At 41.4% G+C, this 14726-nt stretch overlaps 1 protein-coding gene across 5 annotated transcripts in view; it reads right to left on the bottom strand.

Annotated features, from left to right (window-relative positions):
- nbeab (neurobeachin b) overlaps positions 1-14726 on the bottom strand; it is a 160531-nt gene that overhangs the window by 64105 nt on the left and 81700 nt on the right. For 3 of the 5 annotated variants that reach the window (XM_028418801.1, XM_028418800.1, XM_028418802.1), the window contains 5 exons: positions 14586-14713; positions 11149-11210; positions 7228-7292; positions 5179-5287; positions 3152-3318 (listed from right to left, as the gene is read on the bottom strand). In XM_028418801.1, coding sequence (XP_028274602.1) covers positions 3152-3318; positions 5179-5287; positions 7228-7292; positions 11149-11210; positions 14586-14713 — 531 coding nt within the window. Of the gene's footprint in view, positions 1-3151; positions 3319-5178; positions 5288-7227; positions 7293-11148; positions 11213-14581; positions 14714-14726 lie in introns of all 5 variants that reach the window. The other 2 variants (XM_028418798.1, XM_028418799.1) reach the window with 1 other exon arrangement.

Raw genomic sequence — 14726 nt, 5'->3', positions numbered from 1 at the left:
GATGTGAAGGATGCAAAGGATACAGGATATGCTGCTCTATATGTCAAGAAGACTGTTAAAATTACATCTGCTATCTTTATTTTGTTTTATGTTGTCAGGTTCAACCAAAGACCTTGACCTTTGTTTTCTAAACCAGATGACTGACCTTCTGAGGTTGCAAAGGCTTTTAAAAGGTGCCCAGCCCCCTTTGTGTTAGTGGTCTTCTATTAGAATTGATAACCCTTTCAGGCAACACCAAACACTGCGGGCACATTGTGAGTAAAAAGGTTCATTCCATCACAAAGTTATTATCCACGGGCAGATTGTTACCATTCATCACGTGCCAGAGATGAAACTCACTGTTAGTCAAGGGAAACGGCTGTTTCACTGCCTTGCCACAGATCAATATATGCCGCCATCTTCCTTTCTCTCTTCTGCTACGAAAAAGTAATTATACAGAAGAAATGTTGACAATCAATAGACTAGTCAGGTAAGGTTAAGGTCTGCTGTGGAGGCCAGCAGAGGCTCCTTCGTCAGCTGTCAGTGATGCTACTGAACTCGGGCACATGCCCAGGAACAAAGAGAGGCTTCAGCTACTTTTACAATTGTGTTAGGTTGAAACGGTAGGTATTCAGGTATACTGACTGACATGAGAGGAAATTAAGTTTATGTGTCAGTAGCAGGACTAATATTTTACATTTTAATAATTCAATTTCAAAATAATATTAAATAGTTTTTACTTTGCAGTCTGAAGGAGCTGCAGAACGAGAGAGAATTTATAGTACTGTCACATTAAGGTGGTCCAATGCTGCAAAACTGGTGGACATTAGTCTTCAATGAATTCATCAGCCTCGCCTTGACATCTACTTTCACTTTAGACGAGCCTGAACTTTATAATCCACTGGCAGGGTTCACAGGTCAACAGCAGAGGGGACCAGAGGGCAGAGAAAATCACTCTCACCCTGGAAAAAACTCTGACATCCAATTTTCAACTTGATTTATCAGTGTAAAGCTAAAATTGATAGTATGTCATTACTGAGCAGGGAGCTGTCTAGGAGAGATGTATCAAAGCCTCCTCATTTTGATTTAGCACGGCGGATCAATACAACCCTATACTGTTTCAATTTGAGGAGTATTGATTTTTCTATGCTGACTCTATACAGGGGGACATTCATCATCAAGCAAGCATATAGTATGATCCAACAGGCCACCATAGGGTCTGATCTGCTTATTCTTCTGTCAGATCACATGACTGCAGAGCAGCTGTTTTTAAGCCTTGCACAGATTATTTCCTTGTTGCTGCTGTTGACATATGTGCTGCAACACAATTTCCTAACAGTGTTTGCAACGATGAGTATAACAGCTCAAAATAAAGTGGCTCTCAGACATGTCGATAACCTGCAGATGTCTGGAATTGAGGCCATATAATGAGCCCCCCGTTGCAAACACACATTGGTAGAAGAAACATATTAACAGGACACACCATTTTCTGTCTACTGCCTTCCTAAGAATAATTTTGTTTACAACATATCCCACACTAATGATAAATATCCTTTGGCATGTCTCCAGGCAGAACTTAGGAGTTAAAGGCAAAGCAATTTCTGTGCAGGGTGAAAACAAACATTAACAACTAAAGGCTCTTTCTTTAACTCTCTCTCTCACACACACACACACACACACACACACACACACACACACACACACACACACACACACACACACACACACACACACACACACACACAAACACATAACAGACAGCCACCTCAAAATGCTTGAGGGCTTTATATTTTACAAGAGCAGCATAAATGGGAAAGTTAATGTACCATTGAATAAGACTAAGCTGCTGAACTGCAACACTGCCTTGAGCTTGTGAGCATATTGCATCATTTTTCTTCACCAGCAGGTTACCATTAAATTTGAATTTGTTGGAAGTTTTGCGGTATCATTTACAATGCACCCACGCTCAATAACCTTTTGTTTCAATGCAAATGCTATGCCTCTGAGAGGGGCTCCATAAATATTTGAACAAAAGCCCAGAATTCAACCCAATAGATTTTCATGGGTTGCTAGGGTTCAGTCTGTTTTAGGAAAATCTGTACTTGGATACTGCAGCGCTCTCAGACAGGGTCAAAATATAACCATAGCACACTTTTTTTTTTATAAAAAAAATGTTTTTTTTTTTATAACCATAACAGTTTTTTTTCTGCAGTAGCTCTGAAACCAATTACACACATTTTAAAAGCAGCACAGAAAATGACAGTAAACAATGCCAATGCACTGGCATTTTATATCATGAAGTAAATTGCCACTAACTACAGCAAACAGTGTTCCATGAATACGTGGAAAAAGATGACATCTGCTGCAAGTCAAAGAGATAAAATGATGCCATAAAAAGTAATTACAGTTCTTAGTGATTGCAAACAAAAATAACAGAGCTACTGTTTCAGTAAAGAGGCTGAATTTTGGCAAATCTGCAGTGGTGTGCACTCTGCAGTACATGAACTATGCACACACTGCTCTGTTTATTTCAACAACTGACCTGCATCCAACTATGTTGATTTCTCAAAGACAGAAATGAGGCTTAAAAACACTTGGAAGCAGGAACGGAACCTTCCCAGTTCTGCCATCATAACAGCCGATGTTGCTTTAACAAAAATATATATGGTGTGCACTGCAGGATATAATGTGAACAGTATGTTGTAACACCTCTGTTTGTCTAATAACTTGCTCTTGATCCTTCCTCACTCTGTATCTGTGGGACCTTGTGGGTGCAGGCGAGAGGTGGGCAGCAGAGCCAGTGGTTATTTTAACAGGGCCCACGGGGAAGGCTGCAACTATCACCAGGTGCTGGGCTGTGTTACTGAGAGGGTCAATGAATGCCTGGACAACACTGCAGAAACACCCCAACCCCCCTCCCTCCACCTCTGCTTGTTGGATGACTGGCCAATCAGCTGTCCCTGGGGGATTAAGCCACTGCACACTGTAATTGCATTTGCTGACCTGAATGCTGACCCTATCGGATCCTGGGAAAATGACATTAATGGTGGTCCTATCCTATGACTGCAGAGTATTGTGAACAGGTAACTTCTCTCCTGTAGGTTGGACCTAACATTGAGCAGCTATGGTTCTAGGTAAATACTGTTGGTCTGAACCTGTTCAGAGGCCTTACCTCTGGGCCAGAGTTCCCCAGGCACCATGCTTGTTGGTGAGGATGTTGACGATTTTCTGCTTTAACTGGTTGGCTGTGACATGGTCTCTGTGCTTAGCAGCGCTGATCAGGTGGTCACACATCTTCTCTTCGTCTCTTCGGTCAGCTGCATATTGGGCACAGTTGGACTAATTTAAAAAAAAGGAGAAAAAAGAAATTAAACAGAGTAAACCTTATTGGATATTTAAAAGTCATGTTTGATTGTACTAATAGCATTGGGGAATGTTTTATTTGAATGAAGTCTGAATAACATATACCCTCTCTAATGGAGCATTTGTCACTCTGAAGAATGTTATGGCTTCATTCAACACACTTGAGCGCATAAAGATATTAGTGGACAGCTGAGAGATATATTTCTGCTCCCTTGGAAGAGTGTAGTAAATCATAGCAAGCACGTGAAGGCAGTCCATTCCCTAACTGCGGACAGATGAGGCTCCCTGCTATGTAGCTGTGGATGGTGCTATTAAAGGAGAAGGAAAAACACTCTAATAGATCCACAAAGAATAAAATCTGTCAAGATTTACAAAGCTACACAGCTATTATATCGAGAAGTGTAATGGTGTAAAATATCAACGTGCAGCAGCTTTTCCAAATCAAAAGGGACCCATAAAAACACTCCTCTGCAGTTCGCAAAAACAGAAACAAATATCAGTAAATAAAAACAAATGATCCAAGTGTAATGCTGAAGAAGATCCAGGTGCCATAACAGCTAAATCAAAACAAACTATTTCCAAATTTAACTTAAACAATATGAAAATTAGTTATATGACTTTTAGATTAATTTCCATAAGTCAGTGCAGCAGAAGTGTTCCAGGTGGCTGAAAGTAAACTAGAGGAGCACATGTGACTCCATCTTTGCTGCTAAAACAAGATTGTCTTACCAGGCCACCCTGGGGGAACTCTTGCTAATATTCACAATCTAATTTGCTAACAGAAGCTGCAAGTTAATTGAATTTCCTGCTTTAAATTTGAATTCTGTCAGATATTATACTTCAACGTATTCCTCATAAAGCGGATAACTCAATCTCTGCTTGTCACCTCGCATTACCACATGACACAGTGACAAATATCAAACATTATTTATCACTTTAAAGCATATGACGCTTCTTCCTGACACCAACTTAATTGTAAAAATGTCTTATCTGTATCCCGAATCTTCAATCTTAGAGAGTGGGTAATAAAGTAACGTCAGACCTAGATGAAAAGTGTAGGCTGTCTGGAGTTGGCAGACAGAACGGATGGGGCCAGGTACACTCAGCCGCCTCCCCACCCCTTCTCTCCTGACATTGCATATCTAGCCGTCTCTTCCAGTTTATCTACTGGGTCAAGGATCCTCAAGAACTGTATATCAAGCAGCTGTTTGAGGATGGCTGCGTTTCCCAGATAAGAAACTCATCACTCCTCACATGTACAAGCTGTTAACAGAGAGGTGGTGGAAGTGTGTGTGTGTGCAGGCTACATACATTCTGGTGTTCTATAGTGGCCAACAGATATACTGTTTTGTTATGACCATGCTTTTTTGTTAATTTCTACACAATAAGGACAATTACAGGAAGCTTAACACTCATTACTACTAAGAAATGAATGTTTCTTAAACCCCAGTTTAATGTTTTAAATAGCCCCCCGACTGTGACGGGGTTGAGCTGAATATTTAGGAGGTTATCCCCTTGAGTTGATTAGCAAAGGCTCATATCAAAATCCTAAATTAATATTGCTGGGATACCCCTTTGCTACCAGTAATTAAATTCGTTTCTAAGCATTGTAAGGGTGAGGAGCTAATCCCTGTGAGGACACAGAGGGACACGATTACTGAGCATATAAAGTTGAATGGCTGTTTTATACTAATAGGATTTGTTTAGAGCTCATTAGAAGATTGGCAAATTGATGTAGATTAGTGCTTTTTACTTCTGATTATATACTTTTTTGTGCAGTATTTTATTCATGTACTTCCCAACTCTAACATTTAATTTCAGATGACAGAAAATTACCTCGAACTCTGCATGTTTGTGGACATCTTCTGCTCGCTGTCTGTTCAGGATGAACTCAGCCTCGTTGGCAACACGCACTATATGGTCCTTCATGGCATGGCACAGCAACCTTTAACAATGCAAAGATAGTTGAGTAAAATCATTCTTGTATACATAATGCTTTGTTTTATTGATGTTAGCTGTTGCGGTGAAGCTCCTGAGGAAGGAGCAGGGTAAGGACAAATAAAGCTTGTCAGGGCTGTGTAGCATTCTGCTTGTTGAAAGAGCAGACTAGTAAACAGCATCATTTGTCTGTGTTATGTTGCAAGGCTGCAGGTCAGTGACAGATCCCTCTGTAGCATTAAGGAGGGAATAGTGTGTCATTAGAGCGCTGAAGCCTGTCTGGCATACTGCTGATTGACTGTGCATCCCTTCCCACTGACCAGAACATCAACCCTGTGCCTGTATTGCTGACAAGTCTGGCTGTGGACTACTTCTCACATGGCTGACTCCATGATGCTCTGCAGTCTCCTCCCACATTCACATTTAAATTCCAGAATCCTCAGTAAGTGAAAACACCCTGCATATTGTGTGTAGATTATATGCCATTTTACACACCATTAGGCTAACTTTGTTTTAATTAAAACAGCCCTTGTTCCTCTCCAGTGCGTGATACAGATTGTAATTTTCCCTGCTGTCCCAAGGAGAGGCAGTAATCCCGAGGCTGCATTCATCAGCTGCTGTTGCCTCTTTAGCTGTTGACAAGCACGCATTAATAGACAGAAGTTCAGTGTTCAAAGACAGAGGCTGACAATGCCAAGCTTTGTTTTGAAACCAAGAATAGATGAGAAAGCCAGTTGACAGGTGATATTTGGGGATGGAAAAAAAGACATGCACACTCTTGCACACTTTTGTGTTAATACTTCACACACAGAAAACACTAATCAATCAGTGTTTCAGTTCAGAGAGAGACAGGAGGTGCCCAAACAGAGACCTGAGCTCACACAGAAGCAGCAAAACGTGTTTTAAAATCATCACGCTTCAGGAAGAACTTCCATGTATTGTTTAGTGCACCTATATGTCATTACTGTGTTTGAATATGGTCTCAGATCAGCAATTTTTAATGATCGGCTGGGGTGCAGTTAATGACTGTACATTCTGCCCAGCAGCCTCTGTCGCCTCATCAACACCCTTTACAAATTATTTATTATATAGTTATAGCAAAAATAAATCAGCTTTCTCTCTCTTACTGTCTGCCCTTTTTTTGATTTTGATGAGAAATGGATCACATCTAAAATAAGTGTCTGTTCAGATCAGTAAATAATCTTAACTAAAAAGCAACATTCCCCTCCCACAGTTCCAATCAGGGCATTTTTAGTGCGTTTGATAGGGGCTTGGCTTTCAAACAGCTGCAACAACACACTTGTGTTGTTGTGCACACATCAGATACAATGTCTGTGTCAGCCACGCCTTGTAAAGCAAACAGATTTACCAGACTCCAGCTACCTCTAGATCTGTCTAGTTAAGCAGAGTAGGTGCATGGAGACTTGAGTAAGACTGGAAAATTATGTGTCTGTCAGCAGCACCCTGGACAGCGCCGTGTGGCCCTATACTGACTGAAGCTCTTTGTTCCAGGGCCAGCAGGGGACTCTGAGAAAAGGCCTGGCTGGGCTCAAGCAAGAGCCTGGGCAGAGAGAGGTGGCAAGGCCAGATGGGTCAACAGATGGGCAAGGAGGCTGAGCCGCTCCTGATCTGCTCTACAGAAGACTCTGAGCCTGGCCACACCCAAAGAGGAAGAGGGGAGGGAGGCAGAAAGAGACACAGACAATACAAGAGGCTGGCTGCACTCCAGTGTTCATATTCTTACTTCATCCAGTCAGTCTTATTTACCTTTACCCCCAACAGACCGGTTAACAGCAGCAAGAGGTTCAGAGTTAATCTACATTGTGACACTTTGTTCAATAACATTTTAATGGCTGTCATGGGGAAGACAACAATAACAATGGAAAAGGTACAAGTTTTGTGCTGTGCTGTGATTTAACCTTGTGTATTACAGTGAATGGACATTACCTTCCTTCATTGATAAGTTCAATGAAAGCCAAGCCAGCATTCTTCTGAATGGAGTTCTGCCACTCCTGAAAGGGGGGAAAAAATGTGTTACACAAGCTTCACATTTTTGGGCTGTGAATGTCATATGAAAAGTTCTGGAAGAAAACAATACAAGTCAGTGTGTCCAGATTTCCCAGCTTTACAAAATGAGTATCAAAATACAATTTTGATCCAATATGCAACTAAATCTTTAGAAATGCAGGACATGAAGCTCATTTCACCATGCAAATTGCACATTTCAGCTATAATTTGGATTACATTTCATAGCTTGTAATTTAAGTAGGTAAAGAAAGCATTTAGTTGAAATACTCTTTGAGGAAAAAGTGATGGCTATAAAAAGCTGAAATTCTGCACCACATGTGAGACCATCCTTTCTTCCTCTGTGAAAAGATCTGTAAACACAGGAGAGATGTAATTGTGGGATGAAACTGTATCCTCTCGCTTAAATACAGCCATTTCCTCTGTCCCTTACAGTGACAGATTACCGAGCAGGCTCACTGAGCCCTGCAGTGTGCGCCTGGAAGGGATCCGAGCCCTGGGCCAGAGTGCCAGCACTTGCTGTCTCACAACATGCTCTGGAAATGATTAAAAAGCAGTTTGAGAGCGCGCCTTTCACTGTGGGAAATTCAGCTCTCCTGTAACCTCACTGAGGTGCAAATGGAAGAGAAAACAGAGAAGGCCACAGTTCAAAAGAAGATGGAAAACAGAGGAAAAATGAAAGGGAAAGGGTTTTAGGGCAAGAAATATGCAACTCAGGGATACAGAAATTAATGATTAGTTTATCCAAAAAAAGAAAGAACGTGGACAATAATCTACATGTAAAACAGTGTACACTCTGGTATCCCCTGCCCTTATCTGAACAAACAGCATTTGTTGTGCATCGCATCAGAAAACTGACATTATTATGTATGGGCACATGTTTTTTAGTACACAGTTGTCGTGACTGACACATACTGGTTCACGCAAGAGTACACAGTCTGACCCTATGATGCGTTAAGCCAGGGAGATGGTGCTGACAAACTGCTGAGCATCTGGTCTCCAAATGTTCCCCATGACCCCTTTCCTCTGCTACAGTATCTGCCTGGAATAGGCTGTTGTTGATTTGGACAGGGATCATGTACAGACAGTCTTCTAAGGTTCCACTCGCACCATGCTCACGTGACAAAAATAAATACGGAAATCAAGGCAGATGTGAGACTTGGGCAGAGCCAGGAAAATGGCAGCAGGTCAGCGGTGGTATAGCATGAACCAGTCATATTTGCTATCTTGTCTGAGGCATGCTTGTTGACAGCTGAGATAGCACTTCAGAGGCTTTTTTTTTTACTTGTCTGTTTTTTTTTTACAGGAGAGCAGAACTCCCAGCGGAGACCATCTTTGATTGCAAAGATTTAAAAAAAAGGCCTCTGCTGCCTATTTTAAGTGAATTAGACCTGACGTGCACCTCCTTAAAAAGAGATGTGATTTTTGATGTAAATGTAGACCATGACCAGAGTGCAGCGACTCTTGCTATTAGAAGTTTGTTTAGCAGCCTATATGTGAACAACTCGGTTTTAAAGCTGTATTTATTCAGGTTTTAGCCTTTGGGGGGCAGAAGAGATATATATATATTTTTACCTTTCTTTTATGACTTTGATTTGAATAATTGCTTACTTACATCTCCAGCAAGTGCAATCTGTATCTGCTGCGTTAGCAGACTTTACAAATAAGTCCAATTATCACTTTTTTTTAGACAGGTTTAGTTTCCACAATCTCAGAAAAAAAGGCAACTTCATAAGCTGCTTGCTTACACAGTGTCTGGTGTTCATCTACATGCACTTGCTTGTTGGAAACAGTTGCCAGCTACTGTTTAAACAATGTTATTAAATGCACTGTTAGAAAATGTGCAAAAGAGCAGGTAAATTCCTCCAACAATGGGAAATACTTAACAGCCACTGATAATGCTGCAGGCTCACTTGGAGCAACCGTGCCATTCTTCAGTATGTCTTTGAAAAACCCATCATCTGAAATCCCAAAACTCTCAACCAAGTGAAAAGCTTGTTGGCCTTGAGAAAAATCTCTCTCCTCCCACTTTCATCTTCCTGAAATTCAGCAGGGCACTAAGTATTTGTGGTGTTTCAATCCAACCTGTCAGTACGCGGGAGCCTTTGCTTTTATCTGCTCTGCTTTGCTCTGTTATACTCTCCACATCTGGAGGCCTTCCATCACTAAATCTCTGTGGCTCCACTCTAGATCCCCCCTGTATGTTTAAGCTGCTACAAGAAACAGAGCTGCTTGACCTTTTCATTCAGCTGCCCAGGCTGAGGAGAGACACACAATGTCTGCAGCCGTGGCCAGCCACACGATGATTGCTGCGATTAGTATGCATAAATAAGAAAAGGCAGATCATTAGCACTAATTTATTCAAAAAAGTGACAGGTCACAAAACAGAGAGGGACTGAAGGTCAGTTAAGTGCCCTCTGTGCTGTCTCAAAACATTATTGTTGAAATATGTGAGGTACATGTCAATGTTGGCATTTTACAGAGTGAGCTTTGGTGTCAACTCTGCATATGAGCAGGCATGCTAGGCTTTGGAAAACCACCTGCAACTGAACTGAATAAATAAGACTACTTCAAATATTTGCTCCTAAAAAAAAAAGGTCACATGTGCAGTATGAACTTTGTCAACTGAAAAAAGAAATACAGAAACCACTGATAACAATTATTTTATAATCATATTAGCTGGAAACATAACTACATTGATCACATGAAGTGGAGCATAATGATGGCCTGCTATCTCTATATCAAAGGTTGCAGAAGGACACAAAGCTATATCGCCCAGGCTCAAGGCCGCAGTGTCTGATCAATATCTCAGCCTGGGTTTCATCCCTGGAGCCCCTAATGGCAGGAACCTCTGGAGCCGCAGTAATGCTATCTGTGTAAAGGGGGGATGGACTCAGACTTTTAACAGCATGCTGACGCTCTCATCTGCAATAAATCCTAGAGCTGGAAAACGCAACTTCCCACAGACACTCTATAGAGACAGAAAAGAAGCAGGAAAAGGAGCCCATCAAAACCCATCAAAAGAGCAACAATTACTCAGTGCTGCCTGCTGCATTTATGTACCTTTTTTTGAGAGGAAAGCCCTGAATAATGGCCTCCATATAACATAGGCTGAGCACCCTGCTGAAGAGCGCTTTGGACCACGGATACCATGGAGTGCACATAGTGGCAATCCACCTCCTCAAGGCTTTGGCCCTGCAGTCTGGATCCACAAAGAGGCACCAAGTAATGGCTTCCTTATGGGCTCCCGACGCAAGACTGATGGGCTGACAGAAGGTATGTTAAATATCTCCTGTTCTAACTGCTACATCAGGGCTCTGACCTTCTCTAAAACATGGGCTTAACAAGAGATTCAGAGGGTCAGCTCCGAGGTGATCAGTCACTAGCAGGGTTGGATGAGGTGGGGCTCATTCTCTAAAGGAGGGTTTGGGGTTTATGCTCTGGGGTTCTGGGGTGTAGTGGGAACGGTCCTCCGAGAGCCGTATGTGTCTGTATCGCCTGTTTGAAGGATTTTCAGGATTTTTTCAGTTTTTAACAATACACAGATGAAAGAACACTTAAATGTTATTAGATTAAGATTATTATGAAATTAAGAATAAATGTACATTTTTACAAAATGTCTGGATAAATATAATTGTTACTGTGTGCATTTGAGATATATACATTAAACATGAAATTGACCGTTGCACTGACCATGTCTATTTAAATAGACACCTTTGTGTCTAACCTTTGTTTAAAACAGCATGCTGTTGGCAGGTAACATGCTAGAAGCACAGTAGAGAAAGGCACAAAATGACTCATAGAAAAAGACAAAGAGAGGCTGTAAAAAAGAAAAAAGCTCACCTGAGAACAAAGCAGCATGACGAGCTCAACCACTGAGGTGCTTGACTTCATACAAACCAGCCCTTTAGAGACAAAGCAGATGAACACAATATATATTAAATACACATGTTAGCATAATCAGGAGTTATTTTATTATTTATAAGGAAGGAGATAATACTTTGAAAATAAGTCTTTTATACAGTGCAGCACTGACACAATATTTCACTTGGACAACAGTGTATTACTTTAATAAATTTTAGACAAATCTCCCTAAATCGTGCTTCCAATTAGCCTGCAGACTGCATTTGCAACACATTCACATGTGAAGACTCCTCACACATTTCTACCTTCACACATGCCACACACTCACAGAAGACATTCACAGCTTCTTCCCACATCTCTGTTCTGAAGACAGTGAGCCACTGAAGCAGACAACTCTCTAATGAAACATGGACAGGTGTGAAAAGCTCATTTGTAGAAACAATGCCTGCAACTGGTCATGTATTCTGCACCTCCAGCTCCTCGGTGAGAACCATTAAAAAGGTGAATCCATTAAAAAAATGCAAAGACTGGAAACTCTCTAGGACTCATTAAAGGCTGACTATATGCCATTCTGCTGCTATTGGTTGGAGGATGACAAGGTGTCATCCTGACTTCAGTCCGCATATTTTTAGAAATAGTGCAACAATGTGGTATGTTGTGTCTTATCTGTTTATGTTAAAATTAAATATAACTTTTTAATCGAGAAATTGGCATACAACATTTTTTTTTAAATTTAATTATTATTTACATTTCATATTTAAATAAAAGGCAAATAATGCAAACAAAAATATTGGCTCACCACAAATAAAAGAAACAATTATGGATCTTGCCTTCCAGATGAAGCTGAATGGAAATAGTTTTGGTTCTGTGAATACTGGAAAATGAAACCCAGAATGCAAAACATTCCGGACACTGGACGAGTAAATCTGTTGGTCGCTGCTTCTCCATCCATTTCTATTCATGAGCGGACACTGTCCAAGGGAACATATTGTAAATACTCTGAGAGGATGTGACCCTTCTCTTGTACACAGAGTGCCACAGCTGACCTCTTGTTATAGCAGTGACATGCTGAGCCATAAGTCAGTCCGGTCTGACACAGGAGTCAGGTGGCCAACTGACCCTGGCCTTGTGCTGGTAGACAAACTAAATGCATTCTATTTAAACATGGCCTGCCAGTCCTTTCCTGTAAACAGGGCAGGGTTAAGGCACGGGTGAATGTGGCATTGTGGGGTGATGTGCCGGCAGGCCGGGCCACTCAGGGGACAAGCAAGAAGCAGGCGGCAGGCATCACAACAGCAGCAGTGTTCGCATGCAGCCCCTACACACCAACTCCAAGTGTAAAGCTCAGGGTGCACTCAACATAATTGCCGCAATGACCACATGTCTGCAAAAGGGGGTGAAGGAATAGGGTGAGGCAAAGGGGCACATGGGGCACAGGAGGGCTTGACCCCTGGCAATCTAAGGAGTGATGGATTGCTGGTAATTACTGGTAAATGGAGCGCCTTTGCACTACAACACAGTATTTCAACTGTGAGCCTGGGAAGGAGCAGGAAGAAAAGTCAAGGAGCGCAAGGGACAGGAAAACCAGCTCAACTGCAAAAACACTGTGACTAGGAAGTGGCTCAATAAAGTTCAACACTGTGAATCTACATATTTTGTTTGATAAACTGACTTTAATCTATGTCAGGCAACATATCTCACAGATCCAGACAGGGTTAAAGTTGTCTAGTAAAGAGTGCTGAGGCTTGAGCTGTCTATCCACAGCCTTGTTTGTGGGGTTACAGTCTGCAGTCTGAGATCAGCTCTGGTTTGTCAGCTTGGTCAGTCTGCTGACAGACTTTGAGTGAAAGGGTAACAGACATATTCACACTTGTCAAAGCTATGCTACCTGATTTTTTATTCCTTTCTCTTGACACTGAGTGAATAGCCTCAGCCACATGTGCATGAGATGCCCACATGTCTGTTTATGTATAAATGTGTGTTACACACAATGTGTATAAATAAAAACTAACCTATTATGGAACCAGCTGTAATAGAAAAGCATAAATGTTGTTTACACAAATGTTGAAGATAATTTATGTATCATAACTGAACTGATTAGAATTGCATAAATTAAGCATACATTAAAATAACTGAAACAATTACAATATAAAGATGCAGCAGCATAATAGCAAAATCATATTCAGATAGTCAGAAAACCATAATATTGGCAACAGAAGAATTTGTCTTAAGCAGTAGTAGAAACAAACTGTGCTCTCTGGTAAGTGGACACGTTGAGTCAAAAAACTCCGGAAAAGCTTAATACAGTCATGGGAGTGCATTCTTTCAGCGTTGTGTCACTTGCTGCATAGATCTCTGAAACTAATATCGGTTTAGCTTCTGGTTAAAAGAAAAATGGGCAATGAGAAAAGGCAGAGATATCATTTCATTGGCACGTCAGGAGACTGAAGGCCACACACACATATTTTGCAATGCACAAAAAATTCTCACACACATGTGTGCTGACTGCGGTGGCAGTGTGTTCTTGTGAACAGAAGCCAAACCAAGCCTGAGGTAGTGAGTGCAAGTACGCACACACACATGCAGGGATAGAGTCCCTGAGGTTAGTGTGAGAGTCTGCCAACCTGAGGCCCGAGGAAGGCACTGGGATTCTTCACACAGCCACCAGGCAACACATCAAGAGACCAGAGTGGAGAGCAGCAAACGGATCACACACGTCTGCAAACATTTTGCACAACCAACCAGTCAGCATGGCTCTTTAGGTGGTGTGATGCCATTTAAAACAAAAAGGATAATTCGTTTAAAAATGGAATAAAACCAGAAATGGTGCAATTATGACAGATTTTCCTTAAAATGATACCAAAGCACAACCTCAAAGGAGGTCTCTGCAAGCATATATGTATGTATATATATATATTTTACATTCCAACTGAGGATTTTTTAACAGGCACAAAAATTACGTTCCAAATAGCAGCCCATAATCACTCCTTTTAAGTTGAATTAAAAATTCCCCTCTAGAACAAAGCAATGAGGTGAGATGGAAATACGATCTCAGTTTAGCACTAAAAATATCACTAGCACGAGGCAAAGGCCAGCAATTATTTCAACATTCATTTCAAAATGACATTTGTGGTGACTATGAAACACACATATTTAAAAATACATCTAGAATAAACTTCAATATTTGGAGTGAATCATCAGGAAAACAAAACAAACACACCACGAGATGAATGAGAGGGAAGCAGACTTAATCACACTGTGACAGACCCCTAGCTTGTGTGCAAAACAGTGACACACCTGTCAACACCGAAAGTACTACTGTGTATACATCCATCAATGAGCCAGTACACAAAACAGCAGGGTGATGGGGACGGGGCTGCACGCAGAGCACAAACTGCACTGAACAACATTTGTACCTTCTATCAGCAGCTCTTGTCCATGGCTGCCCAGCAGAGTGCGCGACAAGAAGGGTGCAAAGTCCACAAAGATCTCTCTCAGCAGGGGTGCCACTTTCTCCAAGGCCCTTTCTAGCTTTGTAGTAATGCTGTTGAAGAGAA

This window comes from Parambassis ranga, chromosome 13 (genome assembly GCF_900634625.1).
Source record: "Parambassis ranga chromosome 13, fParRan2.1, whole genome shotgun sequence".
In the NCBI taxonomy this organism is placed as follows: Eukaryota; Metazoa; Chordata; class Actinopteri; family Ambassidae; genus Parambassis; species Parambassis ranga.
This window is presented reverse-complemented; position numbering and strand designations above follow the sequence as displayed.